The sequence below is a fragment of the Prionailurus bengalensis genome, chromosome D4, assembly GCF_016509475.1.
Source record: "Prionailurus bengalensis isolate Pbe53 chromosome D4, Fcat_Pben_1.1_paternal_pri, whole genome shotgun sequence".
Classification (NCBI taxonomy): domain Eukaryota; kingdom Metazoa; phylum Chordata; class Mammalia; order Carnivora; family Felidae; genus Prionailurus; species Prionailurus bengalensis.
In genome coordinates this window covers 70,312,559-70,338,242 of record NC_057359.1, presented here as the reverse complement: position 1 = coordinate 70,338,242, position 25,684 = coordinate 70,312,559, and the positions used below count along the sequence as shown (strand labels likewise).

The following is a 25,684-nucleotide window of genomic DNA, read 5'->3' as shown; positions in this document are numbered from 1 at the left end:
GGAAGAAGATATGGGGTCTTATAAAATATCAACTTTGGGACTTGATGGTTAATTTTTATTCCGTTGCAAATAATCACTTGCCGTGGAATGTTGTGGAGAACTTTCTTCAGCAGTGAAGTGGACTTTATCTGTATCTGAGTTGACCTGCACTCTCCCTACCCCCTGTGTCCCATGAGTGACCTCGAGCCAGATGATTACCTGCCTGGCTCACACCTCCCAGGGTATCAGAGGGAGCTGGGTTACCTTTGACTATGTTGTGTCAGGCAGAACCCCCTACACACCAACGACCTGACGCCACAGAGCTCACTTCCCAGTAGTTCAAAGGCTCCGATGGGTCCCAGCGACCCTCCAGGTGCAGTGACTCGGCAGCCAGGCTGCCTCCATCTTGAGGCTTCACCTAACATGGCCTCGTGTGTGTGGCAAGGGAAGAGGAAGTTGGAGGGTTGGCTTCACAGCAGCTCTGAAATGATTCAGCCCAGGAGAGATCCATCACTGCTCCTAGAACATTGACCATGACTAGTCACGTGACCCTGCCTTCTCCAGTACACGTGTAGCTGGGAAGTGTGGGGACAGGCGTGGGAATTTAGTGGATAGTTACTATCCTGGGTTGAGTTGCATGTGATCCTAGCTGGGTACCCAGGAGTGAATACTCTGGACTTTCGACTGTATCAGTCAGCAGTGTTTTGTTTGGCCAATTTCTCTAATTCCCCTTGTTCATATCACTGTCCACAAATGATTTGTCCCACCACATCTTGAAAGGCAAAAGGAAATGAAAATATAATTATACCTGCCACATGTTCTCTAATTTTAGCCTTTGGAGAGGTGGGTTTGATAATCCTTATTATACAAAAGGAAAAATTAAGGCTCAGTAGCCCAAAATAACACAGCTAATAGGTGACAAACCTAAACTTCACACTCAGTCGTAACTAAGTCAGACTCTGCCCCCGCTCCTATTGAATATAATTTGGAGTATATGATAGGGTAAATTGGGGCATAGGTGACTCAAGGGAAGGAAATGTTTTATTTTAAAATTTTATTTTACTCAGGGAACCTGGGTGGCTCAATCAGTTGAACATCCAACGTTGGCTCAGATCATGATCTCACCGTTTGTGAGTTCGAGCCCCACGTCGGGCTTGTTGCTCTCAGCACAGAGCCCCCTTTGGATCCTCTGTCTCCCTGTCTATGCCCCTCCCCGTGTTTTCATTGTCTACGGCAATGCCTAGCGCACAAGCTCTTAATAAATGTTGAGTGTATTGGATTTGTAGGCTGTATTTCTTTCTCAATTGGATTTAAAGTCAGCAGTTCTACACTTCACGACAGTAGCTAAAGCCTTTTCAGTGATGAAAGTTGAGATTGGTATAAAGCTGTGCAGAGGGTGAGTTCTTTCTGATGTTCACATGATATCTAATACTAATTGTAGGAAATGTACAATTGGATATTCGTTTCAAGATTCTGTGGAATGATGAGTAGGCCTTGCTGGTAACTCTCTAACCCAGAGGGGCCCAGATGTTGCTCTCAGGCAGCGCGTGTGCATTTTAGAAGAGTCTGGTGCTAAGCATTTGGATCTTAAGTATCGGTTGCCTGTTTTCCATAACATTCTTCCTTTGGAGCTTATACATACTGCTATTTATAACAGCGTGGGTGCTTGAGTTACCAGAGGGCATAAGCATGACTGTAACACACTGTGAATCTCGGTTCTTCCTTTTTACAGGATCTGCACAATTTAGATCTAATGATTGGGATTGCTTCTGCGGGCATTGCCGTGTACCGAAAATACATTTGCACAAGTTTCTATCCTTGGTAAGTGCAAACCACTTCTAATTATTTTCTGAATCATGCTTTAAAAATATGCTGAACAAAAGAAATGTTATCTCTAATTTTAAACTGGTATTTCTAAAGGAGGGGTGGAGACCAGGTTTTTACCTCTGACCTCTGAGGTTCATCCAAATTCGGTACTTGGGAAAAGGAGTTTGGTTTCCACTGGCAGCCCCTTCCTCCGGTCACCCTGTGGTTTGGGATACTCTGTGGAAACAGGGATGAAGTGGCTCAAGGCAGGTTTTGGAGTTACAGAGTCCTGGGCGGTACATTGGCCAGAACTCAGAGAACTTCCTTTGGGCAGGAACTGTATTGTCACTGTGGTTCCTTAGTTATTAGTTGGACTTTTACTAAGTATTCTGTTCTGGTCTACAAACTCAGGGGACCAAACAGACTTAATCCTCACAAGACCACTCTGAAAAAGGCAGTGCCTTCCAACTACGTCATACAGGACTTGTTAGCAGAGGCTCAGATCTGTGCATCCCTTATTGAATGATCTTGACCACTTAGGGGAGGTGTCTGAGCCTCAGTTTCATCATCTGAGAACTGGGAATAATAATATGTTGCAGGACTATTGCAAGGCTTAGTTGAGGGACTAATGTCAAGCTTTTAGTAGGGAACCGGTATATAAAAATGCTGCACATGGGGGCTATAATCGTGTTCTTATGCAAACTTGACACATGGCCATTAAGTACCAGAGTGGAGATATGGACCCAAGTCTGTCTGGTTGCTGTCTGTCCTCCCTCTGCTGCTCCACACTGCCCTCAGCTGGTCTCCCCAGGCACACACCAGCTCAAGCAGAGCTACACTGTCACAAAAGCAAATGACCACAAACAGCGCACATTGCCCATGGTTCTCGTTATTTAAAAGCTACATCATGATTCAGTAGTCCTTATGTGATACTCAGCTTCAGTGAGCTCCTTGGTATGCAGCTGAGGCTACAGGCCTGTTGTCATTCCTACCGCGGGGTAAACTCTAGGAAGCGGAGAGCCCGTGCTCCTCATGGTCATGGAGTAGAGGATACACGTTGTGAGGCATCAGCTGCCAGCCAGCTGATCCCTGTGTGCATTTTATATGTTTCATTTTTTTGCAGGGTGAACATTCTAAAGATTTCTTTCAAAAGGAAAAAGTTCTTCATACATCAACGACAAAAACAGGTGAGTTATGTCTACACTTGCTTTGTTTCTTGTGTTTTTAGCCACTTCAGCTCTTAGTTCTTCAGCAGGTGAAGGCAGCTGGCCATCCATGTGACTGGGGGGAGAAAGAGCATGGCATGCGGGGGGTAGAAAATGGAAGTTGGAGTCCAGAGTTGCCTGTAGAATTCACTGTGTTTATCTGATAGCAGACGTAACTTGCTTTGGAGTTAGTAACGATGAGTTTGGATCCTCACTCTTCTACTTACCAGCTGGGCCGGTTACATAACCTCCCCTAGCCCAAGTTAGCTTGTTTCCAGAAATGTAGTAGTACCCACCTCTCCGGGAATCGAGAAGATTAAATAAAAGCATTGGTCAAAGCACCTGGCATGAGCCCATGCAGCGTAGCAATACATATCAGTGAGATCAGTTCCTCCCCTTGATGTGTTTAAACATGCACAGTAACCTTTGCATGTGTCTCCTAAGAGGGACCACCACTCTCCAGATGACTCTCGTTATCAGTATGGAGAAGAGGGCTCGAAAGTGCTACCAAGTGGAGGTGCTGGAATTTGAATCAGAGATACCATGCTCTATCCTGTTATGTCCTGTATTTTTTTTTATTTTTTTAATGTTTATTTTTAAGAGAGAGAGACAAACAGACAGACAGAGTGCAAGCAGGGGAGGGGCAGGGAGAGAGAGGGAGACACAGAATCTGAAGCAGGCTCCAGGCTCTGAGCTGTCAGCACAGAGCCTGATGCAGGGCTCGGACTCATAGACCGTGAGATCATGACCTGAGCCGAAGTTGGACACTCAAATTTGAGTGAACCACCCAGGTGCCCCATGTATTTTTCACTTATTGTCACTATGTTCATTTCCCAGGGTTTCAAAGATAATGTGTACTTAAAATGGCTCCACATAGCAGTGATCACTTGGAAATGAGGACACCAGAGCTCAGAGCAAACTAGGACTAGAATCTGGGTCTCCTGACCTTCCCCCCCCCCCATTGCAAGATTGAAGGTGGCCCCAAAATGCACAACATGGTAATATAACATGAAAACAGAAAACTTAAACTCAGGTAGGATGAGGGTCAAGGAAATGATTAAATTAACTCCATGCTCAGGGAAAAGCAAATAAAGAAATCCAAAGGCTTATAAAATCTCAAGTTTCAGGTAAGTGGAAGACATTCTTCAGGAGAGATTTTCCCAGAGCTAAGTTTTAAAAGAGATGTATCACACAGCCTTTATCTGGTCGGTCCAAATATATCCAACCTAGGAATGTAAGCACATTCCAAATCAGAGTGTTCAGGGAGAATCACAAGTGATGATAAAGGGGAGAGCCAGGTCATCTTTTCCACAGGAATAAGATGCTTAACTGATCCTGCTCCTGAATAGTCCTATGACACTGGTGTCTGACCTAAGGCATTTTGAAGCTGGTTGTCCACATTCTGTTACATCTTCCCTGATGACCACTGATGCAGACATAGAACATCTATGCATCTTTGCCCTTTCATCTGTGCGGATGAAATCTCTACTGTGCTTTTTCCTCCCAGACTGAATCCAGGGAACATATTGTGGCCTTCAACATGTTAAATTACCGATCTTGCAAAAACTTGTGGAAATCCTGTGTGGAACACCATACATTCTTTCAGGCTAAGAAGCTACTACCTCAGGAAAAGAATGTTCTGTCTCAGTACTGGACTATGGGCTCTAGGAACCCCAAAAAGTGAGTATTCTTGAGGGACAGTATCCACACTAGAGTGAGATGTGAACGTGTCCTGGCCACTGCTGGGTAGAGGACATCCTCGGGGGAAGGGACGCCATCATCCAGGGACCCCAGGCGCAGAGCTGGAGCTGTGCAGTTCCGAGTCTCCCCAGGGGCAGCAGTGTCTCTTTCCATGCAAACTCAGATACTTCTATTCCTCTGCTTCCTTTCTGTCTCCTCAACTTTGCTGCCCCTGGGACACCCAAGCAGCCAGAAATGCAGCTGCTCCTGTACCGTGTCATACTAAGAGAAGCAGGTGACAATGACTCTGAGGGTCGTCATGGTACCAAGACAACCCCTCCCACCATCTGTTACATCTTCCCTGATGACCGCTGATGCGGACATCCCTAATAACGAGTGAACAGAAATAATGCTTCCCAGGGGCGTGCCTGGGTGGCTCAGTCGGTTAAGCATCTGACTTCGGCTCAAGTCGTGATCTCACGGTCCGTGAGTTCAGGCCCCACGTCTGGCTCTGTGCTGACAGCTCAGAGCCTAGAGCCTGCTTCCGATTCTGTCTCCATCTCTCTCTTCCCCTCCCCCACTCACGCTCTGTCTCTCTCAAAAATAAATAAACATTAAAAAAAATTAAAAAAAAAAGAAAGCTTCCCAGAGTCAAGTGACTTTGGGATATGCTACCTAGTAACAACCACAAAATAACAGTAATAATGAGAACTGCCAGTTGAGTGTTTAGTTGGTACCATGCGCATACTTAATTATATTTAAGTATAATTAATATCTACAGGAATCATATTAAAAAATCATATTAAAAATGTTTAATGAGTAGTACAGTGGAAGAAATTACTCTTATAAAATTGTAACTTTAGATGACAATGCATTCCCTAAACTAATCATGCAGTTTATATTTTTTGTGTATTTATTCTAAGACTGCCTGCTCAGGACCAGATACAGCAGAAATCATGTATCAAGTTATTGTAAACTATTGGTTTGAAAAACTGCTCTCGTAATTTTGCATTGTTGTTGAAGTGGCTATTACTAATGAAATAATGCCCCTGTCTGAGCCATTATCTGGTATGTGGGACTGTATCACACAATTCCAGTGACTTTCCTATTATGTTGATAATCATTAGTTAGCTTTTTATAGATTCAATTAAGTAGCGAATTAATGTTAGTAGCAGTGGTAGTATCTGTGATGCTAAGTGCTCTCTCTCAGCTTCTGATAAACCCAGAGCAAATATATTTTCAAAGTTTGCAGCTCCTATAATATTGTTTCTAGTATTTTATACATTCAGTAGCTATTACTGAAGATGTCACAGACATAACTTACTGGAATATAGTTTTTACATTAGTTGAACCTAATCCTTTGAGCCGGCTGATAGCGGTTGAAAGAATGGACTGTTGCTAAGAAAACTGAGTTCAAATTCTACCAGTGTCACTTCAATTCAGATGTCTTTGTTTCTGAAAAATGTAGCCAACATGGAGTTGGGGGTGAGGTGGGGCAGGTTCTGGTTACCCATTGTGGCAGAATAACCTACCCCTATTTTGGTCCCTTGAAACAAGCTTGGGGCGCTTGGATGGCTCAGTCCAGTGTCCAACTCTTGATCTCAGCTCAGGTCATGATCTCAGGGTCATGAGTTCAAGCCCCACGTTGGGCTCCATGCTGGTATGGAGCCTACTTAAAAACAAAACAAACAGAAAACCACAATCTTTCTGTCATCTGTCAAGATTTTGTGGATAAAGAATTTAGGAAAGACCATGTAGTAGACTGGGATTTCTCAGTGACAGGCAACTGGTGGCTGGGCTGGGCTATGGATCCAGGATGACTTTGCTCCCACGCTTGATGGCATGATGGGAAGGCTGGACTCAGCTGGACCCTTCACTTCGTTCTGTGTCCTCTGGGCCTCGTCATGTGTGCTCTCCAGCAGGGTAGTAGATGTCTCATGCAGAAGTTCAGGGCTCCGACCACCTAAGGCAGAAGCAGCCAGCCATCTTAAAGGCCAGGTCCAGAACTGCACAGCTACTCTTGGTCAAAGCAGTCACAGGCCAGCCCATATTCAAGAGACGAGTCAAAGAAGAGCTGTAGCCATTTTTAATCTGCCACTGGGGGTCATTTGGGATATTGGTGGTTCATGGCACAGGTCATCAGTTCATTGCTGCTAAGACCAGCTTCAGTGCACTGCAGATTTCAGCCCTCACCATCTCCATTTTATAAATGAGGAAACTGAGGCATAAGGTTACATGATTTGCCCAACCCTAGGGATACATCTACATACTTGCGTGTTGGGCTCCCTGATAGAAGTTCCACATAGAAGAAACTTGTTCAGTATTTTGCAAGCTTAAGGGACAATGGAACATTTTTTTCCCCAAAGGGTATCTATTAATAACCTGTGACACATACTTTGGGGAACTACAACATCAAACCTTTGAATCTTCTAGCTTGTCCTCTTGTTCTGAGGCAGCATTCTCAATCAGTGCTAATTTGCTCTCTGATACAGATTCTCCCAGTGATGTTGCTGTGAGTGTTTTGATCGGGGTAACAGCAGTATTTCTTACTGTAAATTAGTACATTGGCATTCTAGGACATGTTTCGTGTTCTTTTGGGTTTTCTGTCCTGCCTGTTTTTTGTTATTATTGTTTGTTTGTTTGGCTTGTGAGTTTTAGGCTGCAAGGAAATATGTGCAATTTTTTTTGGTGTTTTGGTTTTTTTTTTGAGAAAAAGAACATGAGTGGGAGAGGGGCAGAGGGGGGGTGGAGGAAGGGGTGGGGGGAAAGAATCTTAAGCAGGCTCTACACCCAACACAGAGCTTGACACGGGGCTTGATCCCATGAGATCCATGAGATCCCATGACCATGAGTTCATGACCTGAGCCAGAATCAAGAGTTGGATGCTTAACCAACTGAGCCATGCAGGTGCCCCTGGAATGTTTTAATAAGGCATTAAAACACCACTGAAAATTTAGGAATAGCAGAAATGAGTTTCCTAGCTGACTTCAAACCCCATCCTTTCAAATAATTCATTCTCTGAGGGGTCTAGGTAGCTAAGACTTAAATTCTCTAGGTATAAGTAAACACAAAAGTTAGCTTCGGGGAGGCCCTTTCTTAGAACGTAGCATGGCATGTTCTTAGAACCTGCCTCTGTGAAAGCATTTTCTCAGGCCTTCTCTCAAAGAGTTATCTGTGATTTACAGCTAATGGCTTCTGCCAGCTTGCATGACGAAGAAACCTTCCTGGAAGGATGGTTGATGTTTGTATTCATGCCATTGTGAATAAAGTGCGATTTCCTTTAACTTGAACTGCATTTCTGTGTTATCCTGATAGTTCCATGGTGGCATGGTTTGGTTATATTTTGGGACCAGCTTTGTTGCTTACAATAGTAAGGCTCAAGAAAATAGTTTTCACCAGAAGAGAAGAGATAACCAGGAAGAGCCAGGACAGAACGAAACCGCGTTTGACCTGCGTACCTCTGACCCCTTGTAACCTTGGCTGGTGTCATCCTGGTGCTCACCAGCTGCCCACCAGGGAGGGGGAGCATGGTTAGACTGTTTGCTTCATTTATGCCATGATTTCTTGTTGAACATGTCTGTGTGGAAAGTGAACCTTGCTTCTGGTTTTTCAGGTCTGTAAATAACCAGTATTGCAAAAAAGTGATTGGAGGGATGGTGTGGAACCCAGCCATGCGGAGATCGTTATCAGTGGAGCACTTAGAAACCAAGAGCCTGCCTTCTCGGTCCCCTCCTATCACTCCTAACTGGTACGTGCTCGTTTTTTTTTTTTTTTTGTACTACCCACTTTCTCTCTCTTAAAAATTCAACTTCATACGTTTTCCCAATATAGGTATCCTGCAATCAGAGTTTATGTTTGTGTGCTTGCTTGGTGCAAAATTAACAGTTTACTATTGTTGTGAAATACGCAAGCCTTACTAAACATTTTCCTTAGTGTATAATTCTGGGATGTTCTCTTTTAAAAACTTATTTGGGGTGGAGGGGCGCCTGGGTGGCTCAGTCAGTTAGGCGTCCAACTTCAGCTCAGATCATGATCTCACAGCTCCTGAGTTTGAGCCCCACATCAGGCTCTGTGTCGGGCTCTGTGCTGACAGCTCAGAGCCTGGAGCCTGTTTCAGATTCTGTGTCTCCCTCTCTCTCCCTGCCCCTCCCCTGCCAGTCTCTGTCTCTCAAAAATAAACATTAAAAAAAATTTTTTTTAATTTTTTTTTTAACGTTTATTTTTTTTTGAGACAGAGAGACAGAGCATGAACAGGGGAGGGGCAGAGAGACAGGGAGACACAGAATCTGAAACAGGCTCCAGGCTCTGAGCTGTTAGCACAGAGCCCGACGCGGGGCTCGAACTCACGGACCATGAGATCATGACCTGAGCCGAAGTCGGACGCTTAACTGACCGAGCCACCCAGGCGCCCCCCAAGTTTTTTTTAAATCTTATTTGGTCTGGGGGTGCCTGGGTGACTCAGCCAGTTGAGTCTCCAACTTCAACTCAGATCATTATCTCACCTTTCATGGGTTCGAGCCCCTGCATCAGGCTCTGTGCTGACAGCTCAGAGCCTGGGGCCTGCTTTGGACACTGTGTCTCCCTGTCTCTCTGCCCTTCCCCCATTTATTCATTTAATAAATGAATAAACATTTATTAAATGAATAAAAATTTAAAAAAATTTTTTTTATTTGGTCTGAATTTGAGAACTACAGCCTCCTGAAATGCCCCTTTGGGGAGTACAGTACATGCTGGCATACTGATGTTCTGGGAAGTCCTGTGATAAGGAAGCATGCTGAGCTTTATCAAATCTGTTTTCCTTTGGCATCGCACAAAATAAACTTTGGGAAAGCCTAGTAAAGGTATGCAATGTAGGATGCAGGATTCTGAAAAACAGTAGCTAATGCGCTTGGGGAAGTAGCCCACCGACTTTTTAATATGATGGCTTGAAAGGAAGGAAGTGGCAATTTGGCCAAGTGGGAAGGGCACTGATTGTATAACTGTATCACCCAGACTCAGATTTTGGCTCTTCTGTTAAATTATCAAGTTTCTTTACCTCTCTGGTCTCAGTCTCCCCATGTGAAAAAAGGTTGTAAAAATCACCACAAATGATGTAACAGTGTGCGGGTGCTTTGTAAGTGATTAAAAGAAATCAGATGGGATTAGTATCATTATTTTATTATAATTCCTGAGAGACATCAGCCCATTTTTGTGAATGCCTCCAAAATGACCAGGTATCGTCAGTGGGAGAGGGAAACCCAGCCAGAGGCACTGCCCCAGCTCCACGCTGAAATTAAGAGTATGGCTTTCTGTTCATTTCACAAAAGACAGGGTGGGCCTATAAGTTACCAAAGACGGATCTTCTAGGACTAGGGGAGATTCTAACCCACACAAAACGGAGGTGCTGTGCAGGGTGGCTGGGTGAGGACCCTCCCCCGGGGGCCCAGTGCTCTAGCCAGAGATACTGATGGTATTTAGTGTTAGAAATCACAGTATGACTGAGTAGATTCGTTTCTTGGTTTCCCACGATTTAGGCACTTCTTCCTAAAGTGGTAGATTTATGCTGTAAAGTAGCAGCTTTGTCTGCAAGCCTCTTAGGCACTGATGCCAGGGCCCCAGAGCAGAGGCCCAGGACAGCATCCAGGAGAACAGCGGGGTTTGATGTTGCCACACCCGTGGCCTGGAGCTCTTACTGCTATTTATAGGTCCCCTCCTGAGGAGTCACGAGCCTTTCTACCCTATTCTGGACACAGTATTATTGATTAGCAGAGCCCAGGGGGAATGGGAATAGTGGAGGAAGCCCTGACAGTCTCAAAGAGAAATGGCTCACAAAGAAGAAGGTGGAAAAACTGAGAGAAAATAAAACTTAGAAGGCTCAGCAGCCTGGGATCACCCACTGCAGGAGCTGATGCCCAGGTGCTTCCCCAGGCGTCCGGAGATCATTGCTTCATTTGGTTCATTCTCAGGAGCAGGTAGGTACAGCTGAGGCCCAGAGAGGTGTTGTGACTTGCCTGCAGCCACATAGCTAGCTACTGCTGCTGTGCCCACCTAACAGGGCATACAGGATATATTTTTAAAAGCAAACACTGCTTCTTGGATCAAGTGAAATTCACATGAAGGGATGTAGTTGAAATAAGGTTTCAGTTTTGCCAAAAACTGTACTTTGTCTTCTAAACCCTTTATTTATACTGGTGCTCAAATGACTCTGAAGAATTGATCAGTAGTCAGTATGGTGTGTTATCTGTGCATTGAGAGCTTGAGTCCTCCTGGAAGAATAGCTCCCTAAGTCAACACTCACCACTTCCCAAAGGGCATAAACCACTCTCATCTGCCTACGTATACAGTCAACGCTACCGTCTTGGGGGCTATACCACAGGGCTGAGAGTCTTGAGAACCCACATGGCCCTTGGTGGATTCTGGTGTCGTAATGGGTTAACTGGTTCTTAATTTCCAACAGCGTTAGCCAAGGCATCCTTGGAAAGGTCAGGGCACAAAGCCAGATCGCCGATGTCTAACGAAGTTTTTAAGTGCAATTTGCTTTCGGGACTTTCACGCTCGACCTCTCTCCCACGCAGGCGAAGTCCTCGGCTCCGGCACGAAATCCGGAAGCCACGGCACTCTTCCGCAGATAACCTTGCGAACGAGATGACGTACATTACCGAAACCGAAGATGTGTTTTACACGTACAAGGCTTCCCTGTCCCCGAAAGACAGCGATTCCGAGGTTTCTCAGAACCGGAGCCCTCACCGAGAGTAAGAAATGTGTTGTTCTCTTCTTCGTATCTGCTTGTTTTGGCTGTTGAGGAATTTGCTCAAGCCCAGATGGCCATTTAGGTCAAGGGCTAGAGCCTGCAGCCAACACCCTACGGTGCTCTCTGCCAGGATGACGGCATAAGTCAGACTGTCCGTTCCGCCACACGATGACAAGCTGTGTGCCTGAGGTCTAGAGCTTGCACTCATTTTTGTCTGTGACAGAGACCTACTCTCCACATATGTGTTGCTCCCTTGAATGGTCTCTAGTTCATGAGCAAAGCCCAGGTTAAATCAGTTCACATTCCAGGGGTATAGATACGTTAACTGCTGGAGTATTTCTCTAGATTGCCAAAGTTTTACCACTACAGGACTTCTAGATCACTGGAAATATGCTTCTACCTGTCCACAGAAAGCCTTCTCAGACCCACCGTATGCCCTCAAGGTTTGCTTTAGATGAATTGCAAGTATAAAGCAAAAACATGCATAGAACATCTCTGAAACTTTGTTAACTTTTTGTCAACAGTTTGCATTAAGTTCCTTTTATGCCCGCATCTTCCTTTCTATAAATGTGACAAACTCCCTTCACATCTCAAGGCCAGGGAAAAATGTCTCTCTGAAAGTACTGGCTTGAGTTCTTTTATTATTCAATAAGGTATATCTAATTCACTAGTTCTCTTTTCGTCTTGCTTACCAGGGAACTCAGAGCTCCATGTTAGGTTCAATTGCACTGGCTTCCCTTAGCCCAGGTTTCTGATACAGCCCCTGTTTCTTTTCCTCCTTGCCTTATTCATGGGTCTTACTTTTTTCTCTCAATGAATTCACAGTTCTCCCACATCTATACATTTTAGAGTTAGCTACCTCAAATTTTTTAAAGTAGACATGATCAAAAAGTGACATTTTAAGCTGTACTATGAAAGAACTGGAGCAACCATTAGGAAGTCACCCACAGGCACTGGGTGCTCATTCTGTTAAGTCCCATACTGTACCCGAACTATAGAAACATAATGCCTCCCTGAACAGCCCAGGATTAGCAAGAAGCCACTTCAGTTAATCTGTAAATTTTTACCACTCTAGCTGCTAGGCTTAAAGCATTAAATGCATCCTGATTGTATTCTAGACATCGGCAGGTGAATTGCAAATCTCACTTCCCATTTATGTGTGAGGTTGTCACCTCTCTGTTGTCTCTGACCGCAGCAGACATGGTTGCCAGCTTATCTGTGTTCTTAACACCTCTGGTTAAATAATCCTCCGTTCGCTATTTCCTTGTGACCTGGGCTTGGATGATGCTTTTGCAGAAATGATCAGTATCTCTTGCCCCAACTTGCAGCTTCGTTGAAGTGACAGTGTGGAAGGGTGTGAGTTCCTTCGTGGGACCCCATGGTTTTGCAAACCTAGATATACAAGGCAGGAATGCAGGCGTGCATGAATTGAGCCAGTTTGATTCTGCGACGGGCTTCTGTGGCTTTGGGGAAGGTGAAAGAGCGTTTAGGAAATGCACTGAGGGCTCTGGAAAGCTCAGTCACACTCCCCATGTCAGCCCTTCCTCTTGTGGTATGTAGTCCCATCATGGCGTTGGGCAGTATCTCGACTTCCCCTGGCCAGTGCAGTAGCCGCTAGTCATGTGTGCCTATTCAGATTCAAATTACTTAACATTTAAATGCCCTCTTCAGTCATCCAAGTCTCATTTCAAGTGCTGAAGAGCCACATGTAGGTAATGACTGCCGTGCTGGACAGCGCAGATAGAGCATTTCCATCATCACAGACAGTGCTATTGACAGTACTTACCAGTGCGGGCTAGAAGGAGACGGATTGTGTCTGGTGGGGTGTGGGTATTTTAAAGGGCTGCGTGCATGGCTGAGTGCAGCAGCGTAACTTCTGTGCCTTTTGCTGCTCATTGAGGGGACATCAAGGGGAAGTAGACAAGTCTTTGCGTTAAGGGGCCTCCAGTCCAGTTGGGCAGATAGCACACAGTCAGCCTTCCTCCTTGCATCTTCCTCCACTTTTGTAAAAGGAAAGAGTTTTGGGAATGGTCTGAGGTCCCATGTCAGGCTTTCCTCCTGTGGTCTGCCACCATATCATGGAATCATGCAGCAGCTAGACCCTCACAGTCCAACACAGGAGCCACAGTCCACATAGGGCCATTTAAATGTATGTTTTTTTAAGTTAGATTCAAAATTCACTTCCTTGAGTCCCATTTGACTCAAGTAATTTTGGCCCCTGCACACCCCTAAACACTGCACATCAATTCTGAAACTCTTGCATGAGACCTCGTAAGGTGGGTTGTCCTGGGGCACTTTTTCGCTGCAGCTGAATGTTGAACGTAGTGGATAGCGACTCCAAGGCAGCCTTCCTTGTCGCGGCTTTGCGCCAACAGACGTCTCCCAGAGTCAGGTTAGCGGCCGGGCGTTGTGAGTGGGGTGAGCAGTTGAAAAATGGCAGCCCCTAACGGACCACTTCCTGCTGGCAGAGCCAGCTGCACCCTCCCCAGGAGTCTGGGGTCCCCCACTGCCCAAGGCAAGCAGGAAAAGCTGGTCTGTACTTGGTGGGGGGGAAAAAAAACCTGTTGTAGTTGAGTTTCTGCAAGGTGTCGAAGAAACGTGTGGCATGTTTTATACAGCCCGTTTGTGTTAAGAGGCAAAAAGGAGTATTCCGTCAGAGAAATCGGATGAATAACATCACAGGCGGTAAGTACGGAGGGTTCCTTGTGGAAAGGAGAAGTAAGCGTAACATTCTGTACCCATGTAAACAAGAAGAAGAAAGAGAAGAGAAGAAAAAGAGCAGATAGACTTTGGCTCTAAACCCAGGGTGGCGCGGCTCAGGCTCTCCACACGTTATCTTAGCGGGTGAGTCACTCTCCGGGTTGTTCCGTATTTATAGCAGCACAGCAAAGTTGATGATTATAGTTATGAATCCTCGGCAGTTTGCTTTGTGCCCGAGTCGGCTGTAGTCTTTTGTTAACTCCCAGGTTTCTCTCGGCCGTTCCGTGTCCCTTTGCTTGCTTCAGAGTGAAGGCCGAAATCTGCAGCAAAGGAAGTTTCCTTCATGGCAAAAACAAAAAACAAAAACACAACTTACCATTCCCTAACACCCAGAAAATGTGGGAGGGGAATCTCCCTAAAGGAAAAGTGACTTTGCAAAGCAGAGATTAAAAACAACTTCTGCAGGGGCGCTTGGGTGGCCCAGTCGGTGAAACGCCCACCTTTGGCTCAGGTCATGATCTCATGGTTCATGAGTCTGAGCCCCGCGTCGGGCTCTGTGCCGACAGCTCAGAGCCTGGAGCGTGTTTCAGATTCTGTGTCCTCTCTCTCTGCCCCTCCCCCCAAAAGATAAATTAAAAACATTTAAAGATTAAAAAAAAAAAACAACTTCCGGGGGTGCCTGGGGGGCTCTGTTGGTTGAGGGTACCACTCTTCGGCTCAGGTCATGGTCTCAGGGTTCACGAGTTCAAGTCCCACATTGGGCTCTGTGCAGACAGTGAGGAGTCTGCTTCAGATAATCTGTCCCCCTCTATCTCTGTACCTACCCCCCCCCAAAAAAAATAAACATTTGAGGCACCTGGGTGGCTCAGTCAGTTGAGTGTCCAACTTCGGCTCAGGTCATAATCTCATGGTCAGTGAGTTCGAGCCCTACATCGGGCTCTGTGCCAACAGCTCAGAGCCTGGAGCCTGCTTCAGATTCTTTGTTTCCCTCTCTCTTTCCCCCTTCTCTGCTCACACTCTGTCTCTCTCTCAAAAAATAAACAAACAAACAAACAAACATTAAAAAAATCAATAAGCATTTAAAACCACAAAGACAACGACAACTTCTGTGCCCTGAGTGGGACTTCAGAAATGCCTCTCTGCAACCACATCGGCAGTGCAGAATGCCGTCCGCCCTGTCACCCAGTCGCCCCGTTGGGGATGGGGAGCCCTCCTGCAGTGTGGCAGCCTGTTCTGGTGTTGGACAGCCCAGTTGTCCAGACTGTGTGGGAAGTGTCCTTGATGCTGACCCAGCATGAGCAGGGCCATCCACAGATCCCTGCCTGGAGCTCCATTTCTGATTCTACCCGATAACACCATCTACTCTCCTTTACACGAAACGACTCCAGTTCTGTCAGCCACTCTCCACCCCTCGGCCTGCTAGTCACTCTTCCCTGAGCACATCAGTCCTACACTGGCCAGTGGCACACAGATCTGTGTACATCTGAGGGTCTCTGTCAGAGGAGGCCAGCCAGCGACAGGACTGCATCAGCAGTTTTGTGTCTGTTTTCTCTGCACGTTGCCTGTCCTTCACCTGGCGTCTGTCCACATGCATGTAGACATATGACTGATACTTGAAGCCCCAAGGGACCCCAATCTCCACTCATCGTCTCCCTATCCAACCTGTGGCTCCTCCTGTGTCTTGGTGAAAGCGGCCACATTTGCACCCTGTTTGCACCCATTAGAAACTTCCACCATCCTGGACTCCTTCTCTTCCACCTTCCTCAGCTAGGCTCTCACCTTGTTGGTCTTCCTCCCGAACATCTCTTGAATCGGATCCCTCCGCCATCCCACTGCACTGCCTGTGTCAGCCACCGTCATCTGTCACAGAGACTGTTGCAAAACCGCCCTAAGTGTCCTCCTGGCTTTGGTCTCTCCTCCTTCCAAACCATCTTTCACAAGGCTGAGAGCCTTATTTTTGTGAAATCTGTGCCCCAGTACGTCACTCCCCTGTGCTTTTTCAGAATCTCATGCCTCTGCATGTGCTGCTGTCCTGTCTCTTTTGTCGTTAGTAGTGTTTGGCCTAGACCCCCTTCTGCTTCCCCTCCTGACTACCTGTTCAGACCCTTCCTAATTCATCTTTCGAACTCCAGGCACAGTTCCCTCTCCTCTGTGAAGGCTCTTCTGGCCTCCCACCAAACCCCAGACACCTGAGCGTCGCCATTGCAACACAATGATATTACTTGATTATTTTTATGCTTTTATGTCTTCTCCTTGACTAGACAGTGAGCTCTTTGAGGGTAGAGGGATAGTGCCCTGTTGACCTCTCCTTCCCCTGCATATCTGGCACAGTGCTTGAGACTTAGTACCTATTCCGTGACTGTTCGCGAGGTTGGACAGACGGTTACATGCAAGCCCCAACGTTGTCACAGCGGGATGCCCCCTCTGCCACCTCCACGTGAGGTGCCCATATCCTCTGAACAGCATCACATGGCGTCTGTGTCAAAGAAGAAATCAAACAGATTGACTTGGCCGAGTTTGGGTTAACTGTCATCCGTGAGCACAGCCGTGCGGTTGGGGCTACCGCAGGGCCAGGGCCTCTGGCCGGAAACTCTCATCAGAGAACTCAAGCATGAATTAGCTGAATTTTAACAAGTGCTTTCTTGCCTTTGAGATGTCTTAGTATCTGAGGGGGCAGCCTGAAGTGGGGGACAGACGCATGACCCATGATTTCATTAGTGAAGAAATGCAGAGCCCAGAAGGGAACACGTCTGTACCGGAGTCCCTGAGCCACTTCAGCAATTTCTTGTTTAGTTTTGATCTTGGGCCCTTGGCTTTTATTACAGAGATAAGAGTATCGTGTGAAGAACGTCTCTATATCATAAAAACCCACACTTGAAAAGAGGACTCCATTTGTTATTCGGTGAATCTGATGTAAAGATAAAATCCATGTGGACAGTTTCTCCAGGAATTTTATTCAAAGGACACATTGCATTCTTCTAGCCCTTCATAACTCCCCTTTTGGCCACAGCTCAGGAACATCAGCATCTCCTGAGAGCTTACCAGAAATGCGGACCTCAGGCCCACTCCAGGCCTGCTGAATCAGAGTCTGCATTTTAACAAGATCCTCAGGGGACTCCTGTGAATGTGATATTCTCAGCAGCTCTGAGCTCGCAGAAGCTGAGAACTGTGTAGCCCATCTCTTCACCTCTGCTCCCAGGTGACTGGGTGAAATATGTGCTCTTCTAGAGTAATTCAGTCAGTCCCGGGTACTTGAGTAAGGTGGTTTTCTTCTTTGTTCACTCAGCGTCTTACCTGAGCACTCGCATGCCCGGCCGAGTGTTACGTGCACTAGGAGAGGAAGAGAAAGAGGATGAAGGTTTCTTCCAATCTCAAGAAGCTCCTAGACTCCAGAGAGAAACACGACACCAAATGGCCCCTGTTCTGTCCCACCCCCGTAGAGATACCACCTCACTGGTAGCTCAGTTAGAGCTGGGAAACCCTCCATGGAGCACTGCTTCGCTTGCTTTAACAGGCTTAGGGTGGACGTCCTTGTCCTTTTGTAGGGTTTAGGGAAGAGCGGTATACAAGCGTCACACGGGAGTCTTTCGTGGGCAGTTTTAATTTTTTTAATATCGCTTCTCTTCTGACAAGTGAATTCTGGCATGGCTTTTGTTTCTGATACCTGTCATTGGCATTTACAGTTTTGAAGCTTCTGGTTCCTGAGGGTGAATACCCTTTGGTCTGCCTGTCAGCCAGTCTGTCCCTGTCCCCTCTCTCCCCAGGGAGCCGAAGGTGGTCCGTCCCTCCCAGGCTGCTCTGGCTTCCAGACAACAGTGGCAGTCTCCTCTGTGTCCCCACCCTCCTCTGACAAGTGCCCCCTTCCTGCCTCAGGGACAGACCTCTTCTGTTCCCTCCCTCCCCAGTTATTGGCCTCGTCAGCCCACACTGTCTTCTTGCTTTGGCTCATCCTACCCCTTTCTTCACTCCTTTCCCTGGAACCCAGGTCCTCCCCACCCCCACCCCCACCCCCTGCAGCTCCCCTCATCCCTCCTCATCCATTGGGCTCTCCCTCAGTAGCACCTCACATCCTGCCCCAAGGAGGGAGAAAGCCCGCTTGGTTTGGCATCTTCGCTCGTGGCTTCCGTGTGCTGTATCCAGCTGCCACCTTCTCATTACTTCTCGTTTGATGTCCTCCTCACCATCTGTCTGTCCATCCTCCACGCTGAGCAGAACGTTACAGCAGCCTACAGGGAACGTCTGTACATAGTTGATCAGCCAAAAAAAATTGTCATATGTTTAATAAATTGCTCTCTAAAAGTAACCTCCATCCCTACTTAGAAAATAGGATTGGGCACATAATGACTTTGAATATATTATTTTTAGCACTGTGGGCTGTGTTAGGTAGACGGTTACATTTTATACTGAAAAAGAAAAATACTTTAAAACTTTATATGATGCAAGCCACACATTCAAAATGTAGAAATTAAATATAATGAATATAAAATTAGAATTTTACTGAAATTAGTCTGTTCTCTTCTGCTCTGTCACCTGGCTCTTCTGGTTTTTTGTTTATATGCCCTTCACCCTTTCTGTCACTGTCACCCTCTAGAGCCTTCCAAACATTTGAAGAGTGTATGCTATTTGCAACTTCATATTAAGGGTTCAGCTCCACCCCTAGAACTGGAAATAGTGTTTCCTAAACCGGGTTTGGCTCGATTTTTGTCTAGCAGCTGCCAAGCAGCTGCGCTTCTTGCCACTAGGGGGTGCTCTTGTAAATGTTAAACTGGCTGAGTTACCCTACTTGGGGGGAACTTTTTTTTTTTTTTTTAAGTTTTAATTAAAGTCTCTTTCATTTCAGTCTGAAAATCTACCACTGGTATACAGGTTCACTTCCAAAATATCCTATGTCTGAGATGCCTTGCCATCCATAGCACCCTTCCCTCACCCAGCAACTCGAAAGCCATAAGGCCAAACTCTTCGCTTGCATATAGCTGTTATTTCTGTCACTGAATTTTTATATTCACATAAGTTGAGATGGTGAAGTATTGTGTGACTATGACACAGATTTTAAATTTAAAGTAAGATCATTTGAACTTGCTAGGGAACAGAGGAGCCCTGATTTAATGAAAAATCCACAGACAAGGGTTTAAGAGAAAATTTTAGTCAGAGACAGCAGGAACTGTCTTTTGTGTACTATGTGTCACTGAATGCCTTGTCTCCTCACCTCTCTCATGACTTAAATCTGTATGAGGTTAGAATGTGGCAGAGTCTGTAGAAGGTAAGGAAAACCCTACATTCTGTAGGCATTTTAAGGCATCTCTCGCTAGGCATGTGGCTCTGCAGGGGGATGGTGTGGGTGTGCGTGATGCAGAGAAGTCAAGTGTCCTACACGGTGACGGCTGAGATGGTTTCTCTGGCCCCGTGAGCTTGGAGAGGTGAGGGTGGGGAGGAAGGAGTCTTAAGAGCAGACGTGGCATGGCCTGGAGAAGAAAGAGATGCTCGGGGACCCAGGTCCACCAGCTTCTGTATGTTAAGTGAGGGGAAAGCTGTGTGTCCGTGGGCAAGTCAGTCAGCTGTCTAGACCAGTTTCTTCATCCGTGAAATGGGAGTTGGACCAGAGGACTGCAGAAGTCTGATTCTAGTAGTCTATAATTCTCTAAGACATCACTTCCAGGAGATCTTCCTGTGATGATAGAAATGTTCTGTAACTGTGTTGTCCAAAACGGGAGCCACCAGCCACATGTGGCTCTTGAGCATTTTTGAGATGTGACTGATAGAACCAAGGAACTTCCAGATCTTCATTGAAATTTGAATAGCTGCAGGTGACTAGTGGCTACCATATTGGGCCGTGTAGCTCTAAGATGAGGGAGGACATTGATTGGAGAAAAAAAAAAGAAGGATAATATCATTGGAGACAATTAATGGAGGTCACAGGCAAATAATGCAAACTAGGATTAATATAAATGGTCTTGAATGTGCAGTGTTAGTCCCATTTTTGGGGGGTAGCCAAGAGTCCTACTGAAGCAGAGCTAACAGCAGGAATGAGATGGAAGAAGAAAGCTTTCAGAAGGAATGGAGACATGCGTCTGAGTTAGCTCCGGTAATTAAACCACCAGGGTAGCCAGGCGTGTTTCCCTGTCACCTTCTAACGCAGCTGGGAAGGGAGCTGAGTTTTCAGCAGCTCCTGGATCCTCCCTCCCCTCCTGCCCCTTATCCCCAAAACTAAAGGTGATGATATTTAGGCCAGATGAGGACAAAGGCAGCCAGTGGACCCCAGGTGGGCCAGAGCCCTGGGGTCGACCTTTGGAGCTCTTCTGAGCGTGCAGGAACTCATGACAGCCCTGGGATGCCAGGCCCCCACAGCCAGTAATGCTTGCTCTGCTACAATGTTAATCCAGTTATTAAGATCTCTCCTCCTTCCCCATGATGAAGGAGTCTATCCGAGAACAATCCAGCACAAAGCTGCCTGACCCAGAAGTCATCCAGTTCTGTATCTCCATCTTCAAACGCTCCAGGCTCCTGCTCAACAGATGGCGTCGATCAGCAGTTCATAGAGGCCTTCCACAGGGTGACCAAAGGGGGCTCCACCGAGGACTCCAGCCAGTACTACTGTGACAAGGTGGGTGAGCTTGGGTCCTGTGACCCAACCAGGATTCCCTGTGCCGTAAGGCACATCACGGGCAGTTTAAGGAGTTAGAACTAAAAGAAGATATCCCCTCACCACCAGCTGGAGAGAGAAGTAACATAGTTGATCATTTTTGCAACGTTTTCCAGAATGATAATGGTGATGGCTACTTAGTTTTGATCCGCATCACGCCAGACGAAGATGGAAAATTTGGATTTAATCTTAAGGTATGTCGTGTGTCTTTATAAGGAAGTTGTATGCTCTGGAGCAGTCTTTAGGTGGCTTTTAAACTTCCCCCAGGGGTGTGCTGCGTGCCTCAGTCTAATCTAAGGAAACTGGGGAGTTTTCTAATATGGCCCCAGAGCTGCCTGACACCAAGGACCTACTGTGTTCTTGGTGTTTGCTGTGCACTTCTTTATATCACCTTATAGCGTTCTTATAATCGGGCAAATTGGTATTTTTGAACCCATCTTATAAATGCGTATACCGAAGCTCTGACATGACACACAGTCAGCAAGCAGACCTGCCTCCAGAAGAGGGGTTTTTCGGGGAGCCTGTTGGCATCACTAAAGCCAGTGAGAGAGAATAACAGTTCAAGTTGGAGGGACATTTACAGGGCCTTTCCCCATCTCTGCCTGCTTTTAGGCTGGGTCTGCAAACTGTGGCCCACGAGCCACATCCCATCTGTTTTTGCAAATAAAGTGTCATTGGAACACGGACATACCCATTCATTTACAAATGGTTTACAGCTACTTTGACACTCGGGCAGAGCTGAACAGACAGCCTCTCTCCCAGACCTGAAATATGTCCCCTCTGGCCCTTGGCAAAGCTGACTAACCCCTGCTCTAGAGCAGAATGAGGGCAGGTGATCCCTGCTGCCCAAGCCCCAGCTGCCACCAGGCACTCCCCTCCTGTACCCCAGCACCCTGCTGAGGCCCTGCCCTCACAGCCTGTGACTGTCTCTACAGCTTTTCTCTGCTACACGGAAAGCTCCCTTTCCAACAGCACTTTAAGGCTGTGCGTGCAGAGCCCTCTGGGGACGTTTGCATTTTTTAAAAGGAAGCACACCTGAGCGCACCTTTAGTTCGTGATGGCAGCGAGAGGCTTCTGAGCAGGCTTCTGGTTACCCCACTAGACCCCGAGGGGTCAGGAACCTTGTGTGCTGAAAGAGTGCCAAGCCCTGGGATTAGAATAGGTTAAAGTGAAGTATGAGCCCCTCTTGTGTCTGCAAGTCTTTGTTGCTATGAGCTATTCAAGTGTTGTTGTTGTTGTTGTTTTTAATTTAACACGTTTATAGGGAGGAGTGGATCAAAAGATGCCTCTTGTGGTATCAAGGATAAACCCAGAGTCACCTGTAAGTTAACACATTTCATTATTTCCTACATGTTTTTTTCCGTTGAATCTAACATTTCTGTTTCTGTGTCCTGCTTCCTTGCCAGCAACAAAGAGTGTGTGTAAATGCATGCATAGAGATGGAAAGAAAGAATGGAATCCATGTTTTTTTTCCCAGAACTTTGCTGGTCAGTGTAGCACCAGCATTACCTGGGAGCTCATTAGAAATGCAGGATCTGGGGCGCCTGGGTGGCGCAGTCGGTTGGGCGTCCGACTTCAGCCAGGTCACGATCTCGCGGTCCGTGAGTTTGAGCCCCACGACGGGCTCTGGACTGATGGCTCGGAGCCTGGAGCCTGTTTCCGATTCTGTGTCTCCCTCTCTCTCTGCCCCTCCCCCGTTCATGCTCTGTCTCTCTCTGTCCCAAAAATAAATAAATAAACGTTGAAAAACAAAAAAAAGAAATGCAGGATCTGGGGCGCCTGGGTGGCTCAGTCGGCTAAGCGTCCGACTTCAGCTCAGGTCACGATCTCGCGGTTCGTGAGTTCGAGCCCCGCGTCGGGCTCTGGACTGATGGCTCAGAGCCTGGAGCCTGCTTCCGATTCTGTGTCTCCCTCTCTCTCTCTGCCCCTCCCCTGTTCATGCTCTGTCTCTCTCTGTCTCAAAAATAAATAAACGTAAAAAAAAAAAAAAAGAAATGCAGGATCTCAGGCCCTACCCCAGACCTCCTAAACCAGAATGTGCATTTTTTACCGAGATCTCTGGGTGATCGGTGTGCTCGTTAAAATGTAGCAGTACTCTCAAGAAAAGGAAACTGAGGCACAGAGTTTGCTGTTCTGCTCACTCTGGGCACATGGACCCACCATCCCACTACCACCACTCTGCCCTCTGCCTTCTGTCTCGGCTTCCTCGGGAGAGCATTTGCTTTTTTTCTAGAACAGGGTGCACCAAAGAGTCGCTGTGTCTCCTAAGAAAGTACCGGTTTGGAAGTTTTACTCTTAAGTGGTCCTTAAGCCTGTAGTTTACTTTTTCTTACTGTTATGGCCTCTTTGAATTTAGAGGGTCTCCATTCCTACACTAGTCAGTGTGCTGCTTCTCTGCGTGCTAGTTTCTGCCTTTGGTGTTACACTGTTTCTCCGATGCAAGATAGACCAATACTTTCAACTGACAGATCATTTTCTAACAGCACATCAAGAAAACAAAAGATCAGGAGCCTCACAGTACGTTACAGTACTTAAGTGAAGGTTGGCTACCAGAGAGAAAGGGCTTCAGTAATTGCCGAAGCCTTATTCTGAAAATGCTGCATAGCTTACGTCGTGACGAGCATCTTTTTCAAATCCCACAACCAGCAACCATGTCAGCCTAGTGGTGGATATAAACATAGTGGCAGTCGTCCCCGAGGGAGAAAAGAACTTGAACGTGGTCTTAAGTGTTTGGGCTCCGAGAGCATCCGCGTTCTACCCTTGAGGATTGTGTTATGGTAACTGAAGAAACTCGCTTTTCCTCTCCACCCAGGCGGACACCTGCATTCCTAAGCTGAACGAAGGGGATCAAATTGTGTTAATCAATGGCCGGGACATCTCGGAACACACCCATGACCAAGTGGTGATGTTCATCAAAGCCAGCCGGGAGTCCCACACGCGGGAGCTGGCCCTGGTGATCAGGAGGAAAGGTAACCGCCACCACAGGAGAGGAACCGCGAGGCCTTCGCAAAGCAGGGCCCTCTCCGACCCCTTTTGTGGTTTTGAAAATGTTGAGCCTAGGGCACCTGGGTGGCTCAGCCAGTTAAGCGTCTGACTTCGGCTCAGGTCATGATCTCGCGGTTCGTGAGTTCAAGCCCCGCGTCGGGCTCTGTGCTGACAGCTCAGATCCTGGAGCCTGTTTCAGATTCTGTGTCTCCCTCTGTCTCTCTGACCCTCCCCCGTTCATGCTCTGTCTCTCTCTGTCTCAAAAATAAATAAACGTTAAAAAAATTTTTTTTTTTTAAAAAAAGAAAATGTTGAGCCTTGTAGCCAACATGGGAAAATCAAGAACCAGGATGTGGGACTTCTCACTTCACTTGAGAAATGTGAAGCTCTGCCCACGCGGGGCCCAGCCCCTCCTGGCCAGTCCTCTGGAGGTAGGTGGGAACTACCCACCCCCTCGGTGCAAGACCTGAGCCCTGATTTCTTCCAGGCTGGCTCCCCCACATCCTGCACCTCTCTTTGCTGCCTGCGCCCTTCCCCCCCCCCCCACCCCCACCGCCGCCCGCCAGATGTTTGCATTTGGGGTCAGGGAGCAAAGGGTCAGGTTCTGTTTGAGTCAGTAAAGTAGAGTCAGGCAGGAGCCTGGCTGTCTCAGAGTGATCCTACCTCCACCTCTCCTGGGTTGAGGGACCTTCTTACCCAGTCTGTGCCTCCGTTCCCTCTGATGTAAAATAAGGGTGATAATAAATCACTCCATCACGGGGTTCTTTTGAAGATGAAATGCTTATCCTTGGAAAGCAATAGGATGCTTCCTGATGCCTGGTAGGCGCTTGAAGGATGGCCTCTGTTGAATACCATTACTGTTGTTGTTGTTGTTGTTGTTGTTGAACAGTAAGCCGAGTCCTTGAATCCTTCTGCCCAGTTCTAAAATACTGAAGGTGAATGGAATGTGTGACTCGAAGCCCTGGCCGCACATATGTGTTCCGGCAGCACAGGTGTAGGCAAAGCCCTAGACCCCCGCACACCAGCTTTCCCTCTGTTCCCTTACATCTCCAAGCCCAGAGCTGTGCCCTGCCAGCTCTCATCCCTCCTCCTCTGGGAGGCCTTACCGGATCACTCCAGGTCCCTCCCCGCCGCCCCCCCACAACCGCCCCATCCCCACTGAACCCCGATGCCACGCCCAGCCGCAGCAGGTGTTCAGGAGTGATAGTAGCTGATGTCTGTGCCACACCAGCAAAGGGCCTTGCACTGTGTAAACTGCTTTACATAACACTTTTGTAGGGTCTGTATGACATCTCCAAGTGAGGGAATGAGGAAACCTCGTCGGGAGAGGTTAAGTTGACCCTCGGCCCATGACTGTGAAGGCTGCATGGCGGGAAACCAAGGTGTCCAGTGATTGGGGGTAGGCCTTCTCACATGATGCCCCAGGGCATGCTGGCCACCACAGGGGGCAGCACTTCAGTACTCTGGCCAGCAGGGGAGGGGAATCCTCCACCAGCCCGGTTTGAGAAGCTGGCACTGGTTTGAGAGGCAGAAGATGGATGTTTGTAGACTCTTAGAGATAAAAGGGCAGTGCCACTGGTTGGCACTCTTGATTTCAGCTCAGGCCATGATCTCGAGGTTCATGGGTTCAAGCCCCACATCAGGCTCCACGCTGACCGTGCAGAGCCTGCTTGGAATTCTCTCTCTCTCCCTCTCTCTCTCTGCCCCTCCCCTGCTTGTGGTCTGTCTCTCTCTCTCTCCCTGTCTCTTTCTTGCTCTCTCTCGAATAAAAGTAAACATAGAAGTAAAAATGAATTGATGAAAGAAAAATAAACAGCACAGGGAGTAGCAGATCAAACAAATCACATCCTCACAAAACAGCAGAAGTGCTACGCTTCCCTGGTCTGTGAAAAGAATGTGGTCTTTCGGATCAGAGAGATGTGGACTGACTGGATTCCTTTGTGTCCTCCCGCCTCCGCC

At 47.2% G+C, this 25,684-nt stretch overlaps 1 protein-coding gene across 4 annotated transcripts in view; it reads left to right on the top strand.

Annotated features, from left to right (window-relative positions):
• Nucleotides 1-25,684, top strand: part of PTPN3 (protein tyrosine phosphatase non-receptor type 3) — a 152,960-nt gene that overhangs the window by 97,993 nt on the left and 29,283 nt on the right. For all 4 annotated transcript variants that reach the window (XM_043566470.1, XM_043566471.1, XM_043566472.1 and 1 more), the window contains 9 exons: nucleotides 1,712-1,800; nucleotides 2,909-2,972; nucleotides 4,498-4,670; nucleotides 8,284-8,418; nucleotides 11,225-11,401; nucleotides 20,515-20,701; nucleotides 20,857-20,934; nucleotides 22,005-22,061; nucleotides 23,553-23,709. In XM_043566470.1, coding sequence (XP_043422405.1) covers nucleotides 1,712-1,800; nucleotides 2,909-2,972; nucleotides 4,498-4,670; nucleotides 8,284-8,418; nucleotides 11,225-11,401; nucleotides 20,515-20,701; nucleotides 20,857-20,934; nucleotides 22,005-22,061; nucleotides 23,553-23,709 — 1,117 coding nt within the window. The remainder of the gene's footprint in view (nucleotides 1-1,711; nucleotides 1,801-2,908; nucleotides 2,973-4,497; nucleotides 4,671-8,283; nucleotides 8,419-11,224; nucleotides 11,402-20,514; nucleotides 20,702-20,856; nucleotides 20,935-22,004; nucleotides 22,062-23,552; nucleotides 23,710-25,684) is intronic.